Source organism: Amblyraja radiata, chromosome 8 (genome assembly GCF_010909765.2).
Source record: "Amblyraja radiata isolate CabotCenter1 chromosome 8, sAmbRad1.1.pri, whole genome shotgun sequence".
Classification (NCBI taxonomy): domain Eukaryota; kingdom Metazoa; phylum Chordata; class Chondrichthyes; order Rajiformes; family Rajidae; genus Amblyraja; species Amblyraja radiata.
In genome coordinates, this window is record NC_045963.1 from 25,930,316 (window position 1) to 25,949,305 (window position 18,990).

Below are 18,990 nucleotides of genomic sequence, written 5' to 3' on the forward strand. Positions count from 1 at the left end.
GAATTTTGTAAGTTTCTATAAGATCCCCCCACAATCTTCTAAATTCTAGCGAGTACAAGCTGAGTCTATCCAGTCTTTCTTCATATGAAAGTCCTAACATCCCAGGAATCAGTCTGGTGAACCCTCTCTGTACTCCCTCTATGGCAAGAATGTCCTTCCTCAGATTAGGAGACCAAAACTGTACGCAATACTCCAGGTGTGGTCTCACCAAGACCCTGTACACCTGAAGGCTCAATTGTTTATCCCAACTGCACTCCACCTCAGGTGCTTTGTACGTTGAGTCGTAAGAAGCATAGGTTTTTTAAATTCACACAATCAGGGGAAAGAGTCCTAATTGCAATGTGCAGAATGCTCATCTTATGCACCGACTTCATCAAAAGTTAGCATTATGCAGCCCAGGTAGTTAAAAAGAGCAATAACGGGCACAAAGTACTAGAGTATTCGAAACATCACTTATTCATGTTCTCCAGTGATGCTGCTTGACTCACTGAGTTACTCCAGCACTTTGTGTCTTTTTTTTGTAAACCAGCATCTGCATTTCCTTATTTCTACCTCTGAACTACTCCATTGATGTTCGCAACTGGCCAATATATGAGAGAGGGGGAGACTGGGAGAGACAGGGAGAGGCAGAAGAGTCTTAGAATTGAAATCAGTGCAAGTAATGAATTAATGAATTGGTAAATAATATTTTATCATGCTAGAGTTCACATGAATGAACATATCAAAGGAAACCGTTGTGATTTACATGACCTCACTTGAGGGTCTAAAGGACCGAGGCACCATGTACTCCACTGCTGGTATAAACACACTCTGTGACTTGTTTTGGTGGCAGTGAGAAACAGGCGTCAGTCATTCATGGTCTGTAGCCTGTTCCAACATTATCAATGATCTACAAATCAACTTCATTAACTCACCACTGATCCACATCCATTGATGTCCTTACCCAACAAAACATATTGACTTCAACATTTCACAAACGATACAATACGATAAAACTTTATTCATCCCCGGAGGGAAATTGGAGGGAAACGAAGATCAACAGGATCTTTTTGGGATAGAATTCCAAAAATTCCACATTACAACGGTAATAATAATTTGGATGTATATCAATGTTCCAAATTGCTTTATTAGCAGGCGTTCTGAAAGGTGCTGTAAACGTCAATCCCACTTCTTCTAACGACTGTCCCCTTGTTGTGACTTGCTCTGATTCCACTCAGAGGAATCCCACATAGTCGCAGAGAAAAACAATATGCCAGCAACACTCAAGACCAGGATTGAACCTGGATCCCTCGAACAATGAGGAAGCATCATTAACAGCTGCACGTTAAAAAGTAAAACAAAACAAAGTGCTGGAGTAACTCAGCAGGTCATACAGCATCTCTGGAGGACATGGATTGGTCTTCAGATTGAAGAAGGGTCCTGACCTGAAACCTCACCTATCCACGTCCTCAAGAGATGCTGCCTGACCCACTGAGTTACTCCAGCACTTCATGTTTATTTCTTTGTAAACCGGCATCAGCCGTTCCTTGTTTTTCCAGTTATCAAGTCGAGTTGAGTTCATTATCATGGACACAAGTACGGTGATGGTTTCTTTATTGTCACATGTACCAGGTACAGTGACATATGGAACAGCCCACTGAGTCCGTATGCAAGAGGCACAATTTTGGTCAACCTGCAATCTGATGTCCCTCGCCACTCCTGGCCCTCTTTAGCCCTCATTCCTAGGGTACTCATCCAACAGTCGACCTCGAGGGCACGGAAAATAAGACCCCCTCGGTTCTTCTCACTTGGCCCTTTGTCCAGCATCTGCCGTCGCCATCTCTTTCCTTCCCCTCTCCGATTCCCAAACTACTATGATAGCAGATCCCTTTCTGGGATCAGCATGCAAAGAGTCGCCTAAAGGGGCTGTCCCACTTGGGCAACCTAATTGGCGAGTTTAGAAGAGTTTGAAAAAATGAAATGTTGAAGACCTCTTTCGACTATTAGAAGTCCTCCTTCTACCTCCTTCGACTATGTTGAAGACTAGCTTCGACTAGCTACGACTAACTTTGGGAAAATTGGACACCGAATGGTGGAGAGTGAAGACGACCTCCTTCGACCTCCCTTCGACTATGATGAAGACTATCTACGAGTACCTTCGACTACCTTCTTTTACCTACGACTAACATGCCAACCTACTACAACTAAAAAAAGTATGGATTTTTTCCATGGCGACCTGTTTTTACTCGCGGGCATTTTTTTAACACATTGGGAAAAACGCCACAATCTAGCTGAGGCCTCGAGTACGCGGAGACCACTCTCGAGCATGAAGGAGAGTTACGAAGACCTCCTACGACCTCGTGTCGACCATGCTGCGAGTATGAGTTGAGGGCAAACTCGCCAGAACTCGCGGATTAGGTCACCCAAGTGGGACAGGCCCTTAAATCCGACATCAACTTGGATTCAGCATAGAGTCATAGAGCATGGAAATAGGCCCTTCAGCCCAACTTGTCCGACAAGCATGGCCCATATCCCTCTAATCCTATCCTATCCTATCTTATCCATGTACCTGTCCAAATGGTTCTTAATCATTGCGATAGTACCTGCCTCAACTACCTCCTCCGGCAGCTCATTCCATATACCCACCATCCATTGTCTAAAAAAGTGACACCTCATGTTTCTATTAAATCTTTCCATCCTCACTTTAAACCTATGTCCTCTGGTTCTAGATTTCCCTACTCTAGGAAAGAGACTCTGTGCATTTACCCAATCTCTTCCGCTCTTGATTTTGTACACCTCTATAAGATTGCCTTTCATCCTCATGCGCTCCATTGAATAGAGTTCTAGGCTGATCAACCTCTCCCTAGCTCAGGCCCTCGAGTCCTGACAACATCCAGCACTCATATTCAAACCTGCATCTGCCAACTTTCAATTATAATTGTGGTCAGCCCCACACATTCTATCACTGACTGCCAACTGCTTCTTGCTCCACCATGCCCAATCACCCATGTCCATTCACAAAAGGACACAAAGTGCTGGAGTAACTCAGCAGGTCAGGCAGCATCTCTGGAGATCATGGATAGGTGATATTTTGGGTCGGGACCCTTCATCAGATGCTGCCTGATGACTGCTGGGCCACTAATGGCTGCTGATGGCTGTGAAGGTATTTTTAAAGCAGAGATTGACAGGTTCTTGATTAGTAAGGGTGTCAAAGGTTGAAGGGAAAATGGGGTTGAGAGGGAAAGATAGATCACTCGATGGGCCAAATGGCCTAATTCTGCTCCGGTCATTTATGTACTATGAACCTGTCCAAATGTATTTTACAAATTGTTACAGTACATGCCTCATCTACCTCCACTGGCAGCTCGTTCCATATACCCAACACTCCGCCTTTTTGCAATTTCTGATAAGAAAACAAATTCTAATTTCAAGAAAACTGTACGTGAAATACAGAGTAAAGCTAAAAAGGCCAAGTGAAAATGAATGATTCTGATCTGGCAGAAATATTATCCTTCCCGTCCATTTGGGCGAAAGAGCAGGTTTTCTTCCTTCACAATGATAAGGCAGTAAAACGAGAGTGTAGATTAGCACTCAACTGTAATTTTCTAACCACGTTAATTCACCATTACATCATCAAAACCAGCAAATGATGCTACATCAACAACACAAAACAAAAAGACCCAAGAAGTGCAACCAAACCTCCGGTGTTTTATTGAAAAAATTTGGTTGATTATAAAACCAAGGACATAATTTTAAATTTGTACATAACTTTAGATAGACTAAATTAAACTATGAGATACAAGGAACTGCAGATGCTGGTTTAAAGAAAAGTCACAAAGTGCTGGAGTAACTCAGTGGGTCAGGCAGCATCTTAAATTACTGTTCAAATTTCCAACCTCCATCCAAAAGCAAAAGGATTGAAGTACTAGAGTGAATGAAGAAAAAATTTGAAAATGTTACCAGAATTGTGAGCCTGTAACCAGTTTAATGGGAAAAAAAGACACAAGGTGCTGGAGTTTACAAAAAAATGCACAAAGTGCTTAAGTAACAACAGGTCAGGCGGTTTCTCTGGAGAATACGGATCAGTGAATCTGTAATACGAATCAGTGAATACGGACCCATCAATCTGAAGAAAAGTCCCGACCTAAAACGTCACCTATCCATGTTCAACGTAGATGCTGCCTGACCAACTGAGTTACTCTAGCACTGTGTCTTTTTTTTTTTTTATAAAGCAGCAATTCCTTGTGTCTGCTTTGACGACTGCTTTGGTGCCACCTCCTGCACCCACACACAACTGACTGACTTCATCCACTTCACCACCAACTTCCATCCGGCACTCCAATACACCTGGACGATTTCAGACACTTCCCTACCATTCCTTGACCTCACCATCTCCATCGCAGGGGACAGACTCCTGACCGACATACATTATAAACCCACTGACTCACATGGCTATCTGGACTACACGTCTTCCCACCCTGCCCCCTGTAAAGACTCCATCCCCTACTCCCAATTCCTCCGCCTACGCCGCATCTGTTCCCAGGATGAGACATTTCATACTAGGGCATCGGAAATGTCCTCGTTCTTCAGGGAACGGGGATTCCCCTCCGCCACCATAGATGAGGCTCACACCAGGGTCTCATCCATACCCCGTAACACTGCTCTCTCTCCCCATCCCCGCACACGCAACAAGGGCAGAGTCCCTCTGGTCCTCACCTTTCACCCCACCAGCCGGCAAATACAACACATAATCCTCCGCCATTTCCGCCACCTCCAACGTGACCCCACCACTCGCCACATCTTCCCATCTCCCCCCATGTCTGCCTTCCGCAAAGACCGCTCCCTCCGCAACTCCCTCGTCAATTCTTCACTTCCCTCCCGCACCACCCCCTCCCCGGGCACTTTCCGTTGCAACCGCAAGAAATGCAACACCTGTCCCTTCACCTCCCCCCTCGACTCCATTCAAGGTCCCAAGCAGTCGTTCCAGGTGCGACAAAGGTTCACCTGTATCTCCTCCAACCTCATCTACTGCATCCGCTGCTCTAGATGTCAGCTGATTTACATCGGTGAGACCAAGCGTAGGTTGGGCGACCGTTTCGCCGAACACCTCCGCTCAGTCCGCAATAACCTACCTGACCTCCCGGTGGCTCAGCACTTCAACTCCCCCTCCCATTCCCAATCCGACCTCTCTGTCCTGGGTCTCCTTCATTGCCAGAGTGAGCACCAGCGGAAATTGGAGGAACAGCACCTCATATTCCGTCTGGGGTCCTTGCGTCCCCTTGGCATCAACATTGAATTCTCCCAATTTGGCTAGCCCGTGCTGTCCCCTCCCCCCCTCCCCTTCCTTCACCCTCTAGCTGTCTCCTCCCATCCGCCCGCCCTCGGGCTCCTCCTCCTCCTCCCTTTGTCCTTCTCTCTTTCCCCACCCCCTATCAGTCTGAAGAAGGGTTTCGGCCCGAAACGTCGCCTATTTCCTTCGCTCCATAGATGCTGCTGCACCCGCTGAGTTCCTCCAGCAATTTTGTGTACCTTGTGTCTACAGCTAGTTTAAGGAGCTAGGACTCTTTCTTGCAAAAGAGAAAATGTAATGAAGGCTTTATTAAATTAAGAAGAGATTCAATTGGGTGTTTGTGGAGAAATTATTGCCAGAACAAGATAAATATAAAATAGCTACTAACAGATCAAATACAAAATTGAAAAGGAACATGTTGGATGGATTGATTGAAAGATACAGCATGGCAGCATGCCGACTCTCAATCACTCATTCAATCTAGTTTTATGTTATCCCACCTTTCCACTCCCTACACCCTTGGAGCAATTTTTTTTAATAGAAACCCGAAACGTCGCCTATTTCCTTTACCATAGATGCTGCCTCACCCACTGAGTTTCTCCAGCATTTTTGTCTACCTTCGATTTTCCAGCATCGGCAGTTCCTTCTTAAATATTTAGCCTGCAAACCCACATGTCTTTGGGATGTGGGAGGAAATGTGAGCATCCGAAGGAAACCCACGCAGTCACAGGGAGAACATGCAAACTCCACATAGACAAGATCCTAGGTCAGGGTCAAGCCTGGGTCTCTGCTGTACCGGTTGTGCCATTCAGCCACCCTGCTCCTTATAATGCTACCAAATGTTATTGAAACAGAATTAATAACTGGTAATTATATCGAACCTAAGAGGTGGGATTGGGAGGAAGATAGATTCTGCACCTCACCCTAATTTACATTCCATTTATTTATATGTAGATTAAACTCAGGGTGGATTATAAAATTATAGATATACATCTCATCTGGTTAGTTTTCCAAAGGTAAACACAAAATCGTGGAGTAATTCATACATTCCTCTAAACCTATCCTATCCATGTACCTGCCTCAACTATTTCCTCCGGCAGCTCGCTCCATACACCAATCATCCACTGTATTAAATACATAGCCCTTAGGTTTCCACCAAATCTTTCCCCCCTCACTTAAAACTCATGTCCTCTGGTTCTTGATTCCCCTACACTGGGCAAGAGACTCTGTGCATCTACCCTATCTATTCTCCTGATGATTTTCTCAATGCAAGTCTTTAAATCGTGTATTATGAAAAATGTAGTATTCCCAAAACGTGCCTCCTGAGATTTTTTAAGGTTTATTATTGTCACATGTACCGAGGTACAGTGAAAAGCTTTGTTTTGCATGCCATACAAATAGATCAGATAGACCATACACAGATATAATCAGTTTGGACAGGTACAATAGAGACACCAAAGGGGAAGATACAGTGCAGACTCAATGCAGGTTAAATTGTTAAACTCAGTTTTCAAGAGCTCATACATAAAGATGTTGTTTAAATATTTTAATAACTCAGAACTGAAGAGAGTGCAATGTACAAATCTGACTAGAATGTAATGTAATGTTAATTAGATGGCATTAACACAAATGCATTTCTTGAAAACATGATGGGAATGATCCAGAAGTCTACATGAGCATCATCCAAAAAATTCCCCGATTTTAAAAATATTCAAGTAAAAGATTGAAAATAGCATATTGCAAGCTTGTGCTACAGTTTTGTACATGTAGTACAATGGCATCTTTGTGCAGAACACTGATTCAGTAACAAGTTAAATCAATTACATAATAACCAGCATTTTATGCATGCTTGAAGCAGTTGAACCAGCCAGAGAGAAAAAAAGTTAAGGGTGTGCAAGATTGTTGTGTAGTTGCCAGCCTTCACTGTTAGCTACTAAGAAACGTACAGCAGTTCCAATCGGTCAATGCTAAATTATATTGTAATACCTAAGCAGTTCGTCAAAATGTAAATATGTCACCAGCATTACAAATGTTCCACAAAGTAATTAGTCACTTGCATCGGTTTACTAAATTTGCTAAACTCTGAAAGATAAATTGTATCAAAATTGGACAAAGAGTTGGTCTGACTGAAACGAATTATCCTTCTGCCTGTTTAAAGAGTGCACGGTCTCTCCATCCGTAGCGGAATGTACCGATGCTATTAATCTTGTGTAGTTGTAAACTGTTTGGGGGGGGGGGGGGGGGGGGGGGGGGGCGGGGGGACGGACAGAGAAATTGCTACTTTGTGAGTGATCACGGAACTACAGTACTTAAAAGATTGCATTATGCATTGACAGATCGCGCGTTCCGTGCAAAATGAACCGTTAGATGTTGCGAGGCGAGGCGGCACATCTCAACACAAGTATGTTTCAGAGTTCAGAACTTTGGCAACAACTTCTGACGGCTGTTTCCTTCTAACGTCGATGCAGGGCTGCCTTTCCCCTACTCCCCCACCCATCATCAAAGGGGAAAAAAAGTTTTGTACTCGTTAAACTATTGCTATTACACCTTTAATTGACTGGATTGTACCTTTTGGTCCACTATAGAGCAGACGAGGTCCTTGACGGCAGAGAGGGAGATGTCTTGTGCTTCGATGGTCACCGGTTCGCGAGTGAGGCCGATCTGCAGAAGGAAGGATACGCCGTTGAAGGATCCCCGGGAATTGGTGGGACTCGGGGCGTTGAGGCTCCCATTAGAAAGCCGGCCCGACAGAACAGAGGTGGCCGGCGGGGAGAGCGACGGGGTAGGCGAAGAGGCAGGCAGTGGCAGAGCGGTTGGCAGCAATCTCTGGGACACGGGAGGAGACGAGTTGCTGTTGCTTGACATCTGGCTGGCGACGGGTTTCCACTCTGAAACTTCCAGCGTTTGCGGAGAAGAAAACAACCCCCAGAAACAAGGCAGCAGTCCGAACAGTCCGCTTTCCCCCTCCCCAGCTGGGGTTACTGGAACACAGGAGGGTGGAATTTACACGGTGGCGGCCTGGTATTCGCCGTCAAGTTTGTACAGCGGGGGCCACTTCTCTCGATATCCCACTCATGGTTTCCCCCTCCCTCGCTCTTCTCTCCCTGTACTTTCAATCCGCCCAGTCCGTCACCGGAAATACTCTGCAAGACAGAGAAAAAAAGAGAGAGGGGGCAACTCGTTGAATAGATGATTTAAAAAAAAACGTTTCCTGCAATGTGCATCAAACAGAGAAAGCGAGAAGGTGCAAATATACATACGCATATATATTTTTAGGGCGCATATTCAGGAAGGATTGTGATGTTTCCAAGGGGTAGATGTCCCTGTGAAGAGTGCAGGAGAAGTCTGAGCTTACAACTCAACACACTTAGGGGGATCACCACAAAACGGTGCGGGTCTGCCCCCTTGTTGTGACGGGGCTGTAATCCCATTTCCCCGTGAACTGGCCAGAAGGGAAAACGATGGTCTCTTAATATCCGTCATCTGCATTTACAGGATTGGTGCGTTTCCGACCATTTCGACAAAGGCTCTGTGATTTGGGGAGCCACTGCAAGCCACTCTCTCTGTCTTTTCCTCTCTCTCTTTCTCTGAGAGTTTGCCCGGAAACATTTATCGCCAACACATTTAACGCTGTGATCTGATGACACCAGTCGTGAAATAAATCAGCAGTTAGCAAACCGCAGGGGTCTCCGTTACAAACACAAGGAACTGCAGATGCTGGTTTACAAAAAAAAGTCACAAAGTGCTGGAGAAACTCAGCGGGTCATGCAGCATTCGTGGAGGGAAAATATTAGGCGACGTTTCAGGTCGGGACTCTGTTTCAGAAGATGATGTCTGACCCACTGGGTATCCGTTGCAATCTGACCAGTCCATTACAAACTTCAGTGAGTGGCGGGAGACTGGTTAGCTACACAATCCGAAGATACACACTAAATGCTGTTGTAACTCAGTCGGACGTCACCCATTCCTTCTCTCCAGAGATGTTGCCTGTCCCACTGAGTTACTCCAGCATTCCGGTGTTCCTCTGCAGTTCCTTCCTACACATAGTTGCATAGTCCACTGGACTTTATCACATCCAGTGCCTGTACAGATCGAACAGGTTTGCTAATCGCTGGTTTGATATGCGATACTAATCGATAGGGGAAATGAAGAAAGGTACACATGGGCGCCTGCCTTTGCTCACTTGAAACTGCCCTTAAAGGTTCTGGAGTAACTCAGTGCGTCAGGCAGCATCTGTAGAGAATCTTGAACCAAATACAAGAGGATGAGTGCTGTTTCGGGTCGGGCCCCTTCTTCAGACTGATGAGTAATGTTGCGGGGGTGGGGGTTGGAGGAGGGGCGGAGGGGCGGAGGGGGGGAGGGTGGGGTTGGAGGAGGGAGGGGGGGGGGGGGGGTTGGTGGAGAAAGCTGGAAGAGAGCAATATAATTACTCGGGAAGTATGGAATTTGGGCAAGGATATCGGATTTATTCAAATTAAACAATTATTATTGGCATGGACATAATTTGGTCAGGGCCCCCTTTTTTTAAACCTCCTGATATAGACTTTATGGAAACAGAAATTAAATGTTAAAGTGCTCCAATTTTGTTGTTATATCAACATCAGTGGCTGATGCGGTTTGACTGTGGATACAAGAAACTGTAGATGCTGGAATTTTGAGCAAAACACAAGAGTGCTGGAGAAACTCAGCAGACCAGGCAGCATCTGTGAAGGGAAGTGGGGCAGATTCAACCCAAAATGTTGTCTGTCTATTTCCCTTCGGCGATGAAGGCACAAAGTGCTGAAGTAACTCAGTGGATCAAGCCTGACCCGCTGAGTTACTCCAGCACTTTGTGTCTTCTTTTGTAAAATCAGCTTCTGCAGATCCTTGTTTCTATCCTTCACATCTGCTGCCTGATTCACTGAGTCCTTCCAGCACTTTGTGTTTTGGTGTAACTGTGTTCTGATTACTAACTCACTTTGTGCAGCAGGGCAAGTGACCCCAGACACAATAATCCCTGTATCCTCTACAAACCACACATTTAAATTGGGATGATAAGTACAATGTAGCTTGTTCATTTCAATAAGTTTACCACATTGCAGTAATGCGAGCTATGTCCTAAACTAATTACATGGTCGTAATACTTGCAATAAAGATAATATATTGACCAGAAAGTGTTCCAGGATAATATTGATAGGAAATAAATGTTTCAGATTATGGAAACCTGAAACAAGAAATACAATTACTTTTTATTTAGTCTACTAAGTACATCTGGTCTACTACGATCAGAACACATTTTTTTCAATCTGAAGAAGGGTTCCGACCCGAAACATCACCTATTCGTTTTCTCCAGAGATGCGGCCTGACCCACTGAATTACTACAGCATTTTGTGTCTATTTTCAGTATAAACCAGCATCTGCAGTTCCTGCTTACATTATATAATTACATTACCATCCAGAGGGAAATAGTGGGGACCAGTGGTGCAGTCACTAGTCTGAAACCACTCCAAATTTCTCTTTTTGCATACAATGTTATTAATTACTGTATTAGGCCTTAAAATAACTACAATAATCACAAAAATAAATTAAAATGCTCGTCATGATATTCTAATTATTCTCCACTAATCACCCCACCAATATTTATATTGCAGTTTGGAAAGACTATTGCCAATAAATCGGCATGTATATTCGTGTTGAGTTGTTGTGGTGTAGGGAATCTTAACGGATAAGTAACTTCGTTTTCATAATTTAGTTAATTGTCCAGATAATGATCCCAATAATCAAGAAGCAATCAACTACATCTAAAAAGATGAATGATAAGTTTACATGATATTTAGGATGTAACCTCTGGCATAACTAAGGCCAGAACGATTTTTTTTCTGACGTAATATTTATATAGATTTAAATATTTTAATTTCTAGCCTGCTGCAACATTGAGGACTCGTGTTATTTATGGTAACCTGTTGTCATTGTTGCACGCTGTATTTTCTGTGTTGTATTTGTAAGTGGACGACTCATTTGCTTTGGTGTCATAAACAAATGGGCGTGAATTGTTTTGTTGGCGAAAGTTGGCGAAGAATGTCCCATGAAATTCCACACCAATATCTAAATCCTGCGAGAGAAACAGCCTAATTGGTTCTTTAAAAGGGCGAAAGGTATCCAGAGACGCCCATTTCCAGCTATTTACCGATGGGACACTCCGTTATTCCGCTGGGAATCTCCAGATGGGTCACTCTCGCAACATAACTAAACGGCAACAAGTTAAAACAGAGATGGATGGGCACAACCAAAGATTATAGAGGAGCTTTGGGCACAACGTGCAGGAGTAACTCAGCGGGTCAGACAGCATTTCTGGAGGAAAAGGATAGATGAAGTTTCGTGCCGGGACTCTTCTTCAGACTCCTTGTGCCTATCTTTGATACAAACCTGCATCTGCAGTTCTTTGTTTCTACAAGTCAAAATATAATCTGAGTTCTGCTTAACTTGTTCCAATGAAGGGATAGTGAACTCCTCCATATCAGTTATACGAGAAAAAAATAAGGAAAATAATGGTATTTCTAAATTCATCTCGCCCTCCCTCTCAACGTCCAGGTGGCGAATGATGCTTGGTGGACATTTCACACGTTGCACCTTTTATAACTCAACGACACAGCGGACAGAAAAGTTATCACAGATCATCCACTTAGTTAAAATGACCTAGTTGCAATCGATTCTGTGAGAAATAAATGTAATTGTACTGACGGTAACTTGTGTTGCTTTCATGAATGTGCTATTTACGCAAACAAAAAGGCAAGAGAACAGAGGCAACGTTTGTGTTACCTACAGAGGGGGTAACTGAATCAATTGTCCTTACACAAGAACGTTGCCACTCTGCAAGGCAATGAGCACTAATGCTTCATTCTGAATTCGTTTTCTCCAGCTTCAAAACTTTATCCCATCCATGTTATTAGTTGCAATTAGTTTCTTATTGCCAAATACTCACTTTTTACGCGAGTTGCATTAGTTTTTCCTCCCACCACTTTGTGCAATCTAAAATTCATCTGCAACTGCGTAACCACAGGACTGCTGGAGGCGGGGGAAAGGGGGGGGTCTCGCACTGCATGCGGGGATTCGTAGTCCAGGGGAGGAAAGCTGCCGATCCCACATAGCAGGAAGTGGTAGAAAAAAGGACTACACCTCCCGGCAGCCTTTGCTTCCGGTCACGAAGGCGGGCGCAGCCGGAGATCCGCCACGATGGAGTTGGAGGGAAAGCGGAGGCGCGGCCTCGGCCTCTAACGGTTCAGCGGCGGATGAACTGGGACCCCCACACGGGGTCGGCCTCCCGGCTTAGCATCGCTCTGACTCCACCGTGTCCGTCTGCGTTGGAAATCGTGGGAGTAAACGGCGACGGGACGGGAGGAGGTGTAGGGTGAAGGATCCCAGCCCAACGGATGAGGCTGTTTCCATGGCAACCGCAATCATCTGCGGCCCGCTCCGAGCTGTCTATCACAGCCATAGGGCGGGGCTTATCCGAGCTGTCCATCACAGGCCGGGGCGGGGCCGCCATGCGAACGTAGCAAGAGGGAGGTAAAGAGCAGGCAAAAACAAAATAATGGAAATATCTGTTATAGTGGGCGGACCCAACATGGGAAGGGTAAAATTTCACATGAAATCCATGTGGAATACCAACAACTTTTATTTGAGACGTTTCTGCCTTTTCATACTGTAAAATTGTTGAGAAAGATCTGAAATACTATTTCTCATTACAGAGGTCCTGCAAAAATATCTCTAACCTGTTCTGCTCTGATTTCTGGATATTATGCTTGTAAAAAAAAAGTTGATGAGAGTTGGAAATATCTGAAATGTTAATACGATTTCTCTCTACAGAGGACCTGCAGAGTATTTCTAATGTGAACAGACACAAAAAGCTGGAGTAAAAGCTGGAACAAGCTGCCAGAGGAGGTAGTTGAGGCTGGGACTATCCCATCGTTTAAGAAACAGAAACATAGAAAATAGGCGCAGGAGGAGGCCATTCGGCCCTTCGATCATGGCTGATCGTCCCCATTCAATAACCCATAGATACATAGAAAAAGTTATCTCGTATCGTATCGTATCTTCCGCTTGGGCAGCTTACAACCCAGCGGCATGACTCTTGGTTTCTCTAACTTTAAGTAACCCTTGCATTCCTCTCTCTCCATCCCTCCCCCATCCAAGTCGTTGTGCTAGTTTCAAAGTCGTCTTGTTAAGTCTCATTGTCGGTAACTCGTTTTCACCTAGCCCACAGCTAACAATGGCCTGTTTCCTTCATCATCGTTACTCTTTTGCATATCTTTCATTCATTTGTTCAACATCTCTTAACATCACCATCTATATCTCTCGTTTCCCTCTCCCCTGACTCTCAGCCTGAAGAAGGGTCTCGAGCCAAAACATCAACCATTCCTTTTCTCCAGAGATGCTGCCTGACCGGCTGAGTTACTCCAGCTATTTGTGTCTACCTTCAGCATGAATTTTGATTTCTCTAATCTCAAGTAATCTTTGCATTCCCTCTCCCTCCCTCCCCCACACTAGCTCTCTTGCTAATTTGACCGTTTGTATTCCTTCTTTGTTATCACCTCGTCCCCAGCCAACAGTGGACCATTGTGGGCTCTACCTTTCCCGAGTCATCGGCACAAGGCTCTGCTTTGTTCCGTACCTTCCCCTACCTCCAGTGTCCCCCTGCGTGACACTCAGTCTGAAGAACTGTTGGACAGGTACATGGATAGGACAGGTTTGGAGGGTTATGGACCAAGCTCAGGTAAGTGGGACTAGGGTAGCTGGGACATTGATGGCCGGTGTGGGCGAAGGGCCTGTTTTCACACTGTATTACTCTTTGACTCTAACTCAGCAGGTAAGACAGCATCTCTGGAGAAAAGGAATAGGTGACGTTTCGGAATGCTGTTCTGCTCTATCTTGCTTCTCTCACTCCGAAAAGATTTGCTTATCTTTGAATACTTCGGTTGAATGCGACTTTTCTCCTAGTCGCATTTTCACCCTCCCTCGCGGCCTAGCAGCTTGGATTGGTGCGGCCTCTCCCGGAGTCGGGCCCAGAGCTTCAGCGGCGGGCGCAGCGCGGACTTTCCATCGCGGAGCCGGGTGATCCCTTGCCGGGGATTGCCAGAAGAAGTGCTGCGATCGCTGGACCGCAGACTGTAACATCCTGAAGCCGCAGTCTGCGGAGCTTCTAGCAGCGGGCGCGGCGTGGACTTTCCATTGAGCAGTCTGGGATCCCTCACCGGAGAAGAGCTCCGACCGCCGGCCTGCGGCCTATAATATCGTGAAGCTGCGGTTTCCGGTAGGAAGCGGACGATTCGGGACCTCCAAGCCGTGGAGTGTCCGTCCGTCCCGACGTTGAAGTTTCGAGAATTCCGACGAGAAGACCTGTACATCGGGCTGTTCGTAGCGGTGACTGTGGAGGGGTCATGGCCTCGACCACGGATGAACGAAGGAGGAGGACTGACTGAACGTTATTGCCTTCCACCACAGTGAAGAATGTTGATTCCACTATGGTGGATGTTCATGTTGTATTCTATTGTGTATTGAACTCTTTTTGATTGTGTGGCTGCATGGTAAATCACATTCCACTGTACCTTAATTTGTGCATGTGGCAATAAATGTGAACTTGAACAAGTTTCCGTTAAAACTTAATTTCACAATCCCTGCATTATTCCACATGGATTTCATGTGAAATTCCACCCTTCCCATATTGGTCCACCCACGATAACAGATATTTCCGAGATTTTCTGACTGCACTTTAACTCTCCTTTTAGCACTGCCATATCAAAACTGTTCTGTCAAGCAGTTCCATTTCATCTTTCACCTCATCTAGTAATCTAATTAACAGTGATACTTTTTCAGCACAGGAACAGGCCCCTGCAGCCCACAATGTCCATGCTGAACATGATGTTAAACTATTCTCTTCTGCCTGCACCCGACCCATATCCCTCCATTCCCTGAAAATCCTTTTCTTTTTCTACACAGAACCTGCCTGCATTGTCCATTATTTTCTAGCAAATTCTGCTTTTATGAAATGTCAAACCACATGGATTGACATTAAAACATACAAACCATCTAAACAAGACCAGAGCCAGAAGAAACACCTCTGCCACTCACAGTGACATTGAACCAAACAAAAATAAAATGCTGCGGTCATTCCAACTATCAACAAAGGAAGATAGTGTTCATGATAAAACCACATAAACTATTCTCTGAACTACTAGACTTTAGAGCAGGGGTCGGCAACCTTGTTCTGCATAGGGGCCAGGAGCCATGTCTGTGAGCAGATGGTGGGCCACATCTATCACGTGTACACATGGATCCTGCCCCCATCCCGCCCCGGATGGCAGGCATCAAATCACTTGTTCACAGAAGGTAGACAAAAATGCTGGAGAAACTCAGCGGGTGAAGCAGCCTCATTCAATCCTTGCATGTCTCACCCGCTGAGTTTCTCCAGCATTTTTGTCCACCGTCGATTTTTCCAGCATCTGCAGTTCTTTCTTAAACGTGTTCACAGAAGGTGCTCGGGCGGCCATGCCGGCGGCTTTGCGCAGGATGCAGTACAGCCAGAGCTCGGCCACGCTCAGGGGACCGGATGATTACGGGGGGAAAAAATCCGGCTGCGGGCCGGATGATTTCGGGTTACGGGCCACATTCGGCCCAGTGGTAGTAGGTTGCCGACCTCTGCTTTAGATATACAGCACGGAAACAGGCCCTTCGACCCACCGGGTCTGTGCCAAGCAGTTATCACCCCGTACATTAGCACTATCCTATGCACTAGGGACAATTTACAATTTTACTGAAGCCAATAAACCTGTACATCTTTAGAGTGTGGGAGGAAACCAGAGCACCGTTACAAAATTCACGCAGTCACAGTGAGAACATACAAATTCCATATAGACAGCACCCGTAGTCAGGATTGAACCCGGGTCTCTAGTGCTGTAAAGCAGCAATTACCATTGCACCACTGTCATCCCATATGTTAGTATTTTTAATATTGTGCTACCACATCTAATGTGATGTGTTGCTCTTTGGTGTAATTTGTTTGAAAACAATAAAGCATTTGATGAACAACTCTGTTCCACTTTACTCAAAACATTGAATCAAAAAATGTGTGCATGTGCATGTATAACATGATTTATAGCAATAGTCCACCATTCATCCCTACAACCTGTGCACTGTTTCACAAGATCACATCCTATTTGACTCGTCTCTCAAGTTCAAATGTTATTATTGTCACATGCACCATAAGGTGCAGTGAAATGAATTTACCATGCAGCGTTACAATTAAAAAAGGACATAATATACAACATAATTCAACTGCATTACTGCCTGTGTCGTAACCTTCAATCCACCTTTAATAGATCCATCAATCCACTTTTAATAAACCTTATATCTTTAAGGTTCTTGATTAATAAGGGTGTCAAAGGTTACAGGGAGAAGGCAGGAGTATGGGTTTGAAGGGAAAAAATCGATCAGCCATGATCGATAAGCGGAGAAGACTCGATGGGCCGAATGGTTTAATTCTGATCCTATATCTTCTGGTCTAATCCACTTTCTTTTAATTGAATCTATTCACCTCGGTCTTAAATTATTCAGACTCCACTTTTGTCAATATTTAATGAAGTTCTAAAATTCTTGATCCTCAGAGAAAATAATTTCCCCTCACCTTTATTTTAAATTCTAGATACACCCTAAAAAGGCAGCATCCTCTCCACATCCACCTTGTCTAAACTCCTCAGGATCTTATTTCAATCAAATCATTCTCCTAAACACCAAGAGTTACAAGCCCAGCCTGTTAAACGATTCTTCATAGAATAAGCTATCTATTCTGGGTATCAGTCTTGTAAACCTTCTTTGAACTGCTTCCAACACATTGACATCCTGCCTTCAGCTGATGTCTCCCTAATGCCCTATAAACAAAACATAATCTCCCTATATTTGTATTCAATTCCCATCAAAATAAATGAAAACATTCTGGTGGCTTTGGAAGTACTTCCTGCCTCGGCTTATCATGTACTAAGATATTCAGATCTCCCTGCATCTACATTTAACACACCTTTGGACATTTTCTTACTTTTCCAGACAAATGGACAATATTACATTTTCCCATAATTTACTCAATTTGCTTAATCTTTGCCAACCTACTTAACCGTTCTATATCTCCCTGTGGTCTCCTTGTGCCCTCTTCACAATTTAATTTCCTATATATCCTTGTTTCATCAGAAAAGTCAACCACTATATCTTCCGTGCCTTTATCCAAGTAGTAGTGAACAACATGGAAACATGCTGTATTCACGTTATTTCCTTTATCATGTATCTATACACTGTGGATGGCTCGAATGTAATCATCTATTGTCTCTCCGAAGACTGGTTAGCACGCAGTAAAAGCTTTTCACTGTACCTCAGTACATATGACAACTCAAACAGGCTCTTCGGCCCAACTTGCCCAGGCTGACCAAGATGCCCCATTTAAACTAATCCCACCTGCCCACGTTTGGCCCATATTCCTCTAAACCTTTCCTATCCAGTCATTTTACTGTAGCTGAGGTCCTTGCACTGACCCCTGTCATACACTACTCATTGGACCTTGCCAACCAAGAATTGACATTTTTATGCCAGCTATCTGCTGGATGTTAACTCTTCAATCCTCTGTCTACAGCAATTGTCACCTCCGTCACCATGAGCTAATATTTTTCCACATTGAAAACCTTTGATTTTGCGCCTGTAAAATGCCGCCCACCATCCGAGCTGATCCACCATGTTCCCTTTGTTGAAGAGATGGTAATAATTTGGTAAAAAGCAGGTAGCTGTGGTGAATTCAGGTTTTTCTTACTGGAGCAAATTATGTGGCGAGGTCCCTCAGAGGTCAGTAGTTTTTTTAAACATATTGATCTCCACATTTCCAGTTTCCCAATGTATATTAATTTGAACCTTAATGACAGAGCATCCATAGCCTTCAAAGTAGAGAATTGCTAGGAGTTATATCCCTTTTCAAAGAGAAATGTTTCCACACATCAGTCCTAAATGGCCGTTTTATTTCTGAGATGCTATCCAGCTGGAGGAAACACTGTCATTCCCTCTCATCTATTTGTAAAATCATCTCTCATTCTTAATCTCAATGTAAACCCAGTTTACCACCTCAGCCAAGAAATCAATCTGTGCCATACCCACACCAAAGCAAATATCTTACTTTCGGTCACACATTTTCATCAAAACCATTCATGACCTTTGCAATCCAACACCTGCAACTGCAGTTCCTTGTTTCCACCAAGTCAGCCTTGTTTTGTATGTCATCTTTATCTGGTATCTTATTAAGTGCAGCTATACCACATCCACTGGTTCCCTTTATCTACCCCACTAGTTTAAACAAAAAACTCCAATAGGCTTATTAAACTCTAATTTCACCTCCATAAAATCATGTTAACTGTGCACATTTAAATTGGCTGTGTCTGTTCAAACCCTTCGACTTGTGAAATTGTATGAGGCAACAGACTCTGGATCTCCGGGTCTCTTCTGCAATAAAAAAGGACAGGACATGTGGGAGGAGAGATGCAGGTGCAAAAGTAAATTGTCCAGAATTAGAACATATTGAAACTATTTTCATTGAATTTGTTTCATCTATGAGTTTTATACTGAAGAGGTACATTCCAATGAATAATTTGTTATACCATTTGACTTGAAGAGCAACAACCTATTGCATTTTAAAGAGCAGGGAGATGTGTCTTTGT

At 44.3% G+C, this 18,990-nt stretch overlaps 1 protein-coding gene across 3 annotated transcripts in view; it reads right to left on the bottom strand.

Annotated features, from left to right (window-relative positions):
* The window catches only part of prkd3 (protein kinase D3), a 281,534-nt gene extending 268,805 nt beyond the window's left edge, over nucleotides 1–12,729 (bottom strand). For 2 of the 3 annotated variants that reach the window (XM_033025439.1, XM_033025437.1), the window contains exons 1-2: nucleotides 12,231–12,729; nucleotides 7,838–8,412 (exon numbers count right to left, since the gene is read on the bottom strand). In XM_033025439.1, the coding sequence (XP_032881330.1) occupies nucleotides 7,838–8,134 (297 nt within the window). In that variant the 5' untranslated portion in view covers nucleotides 8,135–8,412; nucleotides 12,231–12,729. Of the gene's footprint in view, nucleotides 1–7,837; nucleotides 8,413–8,529; nucleotides 8,927–12,230 lie in introns of those variants that run through there. The other variant, XM_033025438.1, reaches the window with a different exon arrangement.
* Between the last annotated feature and the right edge of the window lie 6,261 nt (nucleotides 12,730–18,990).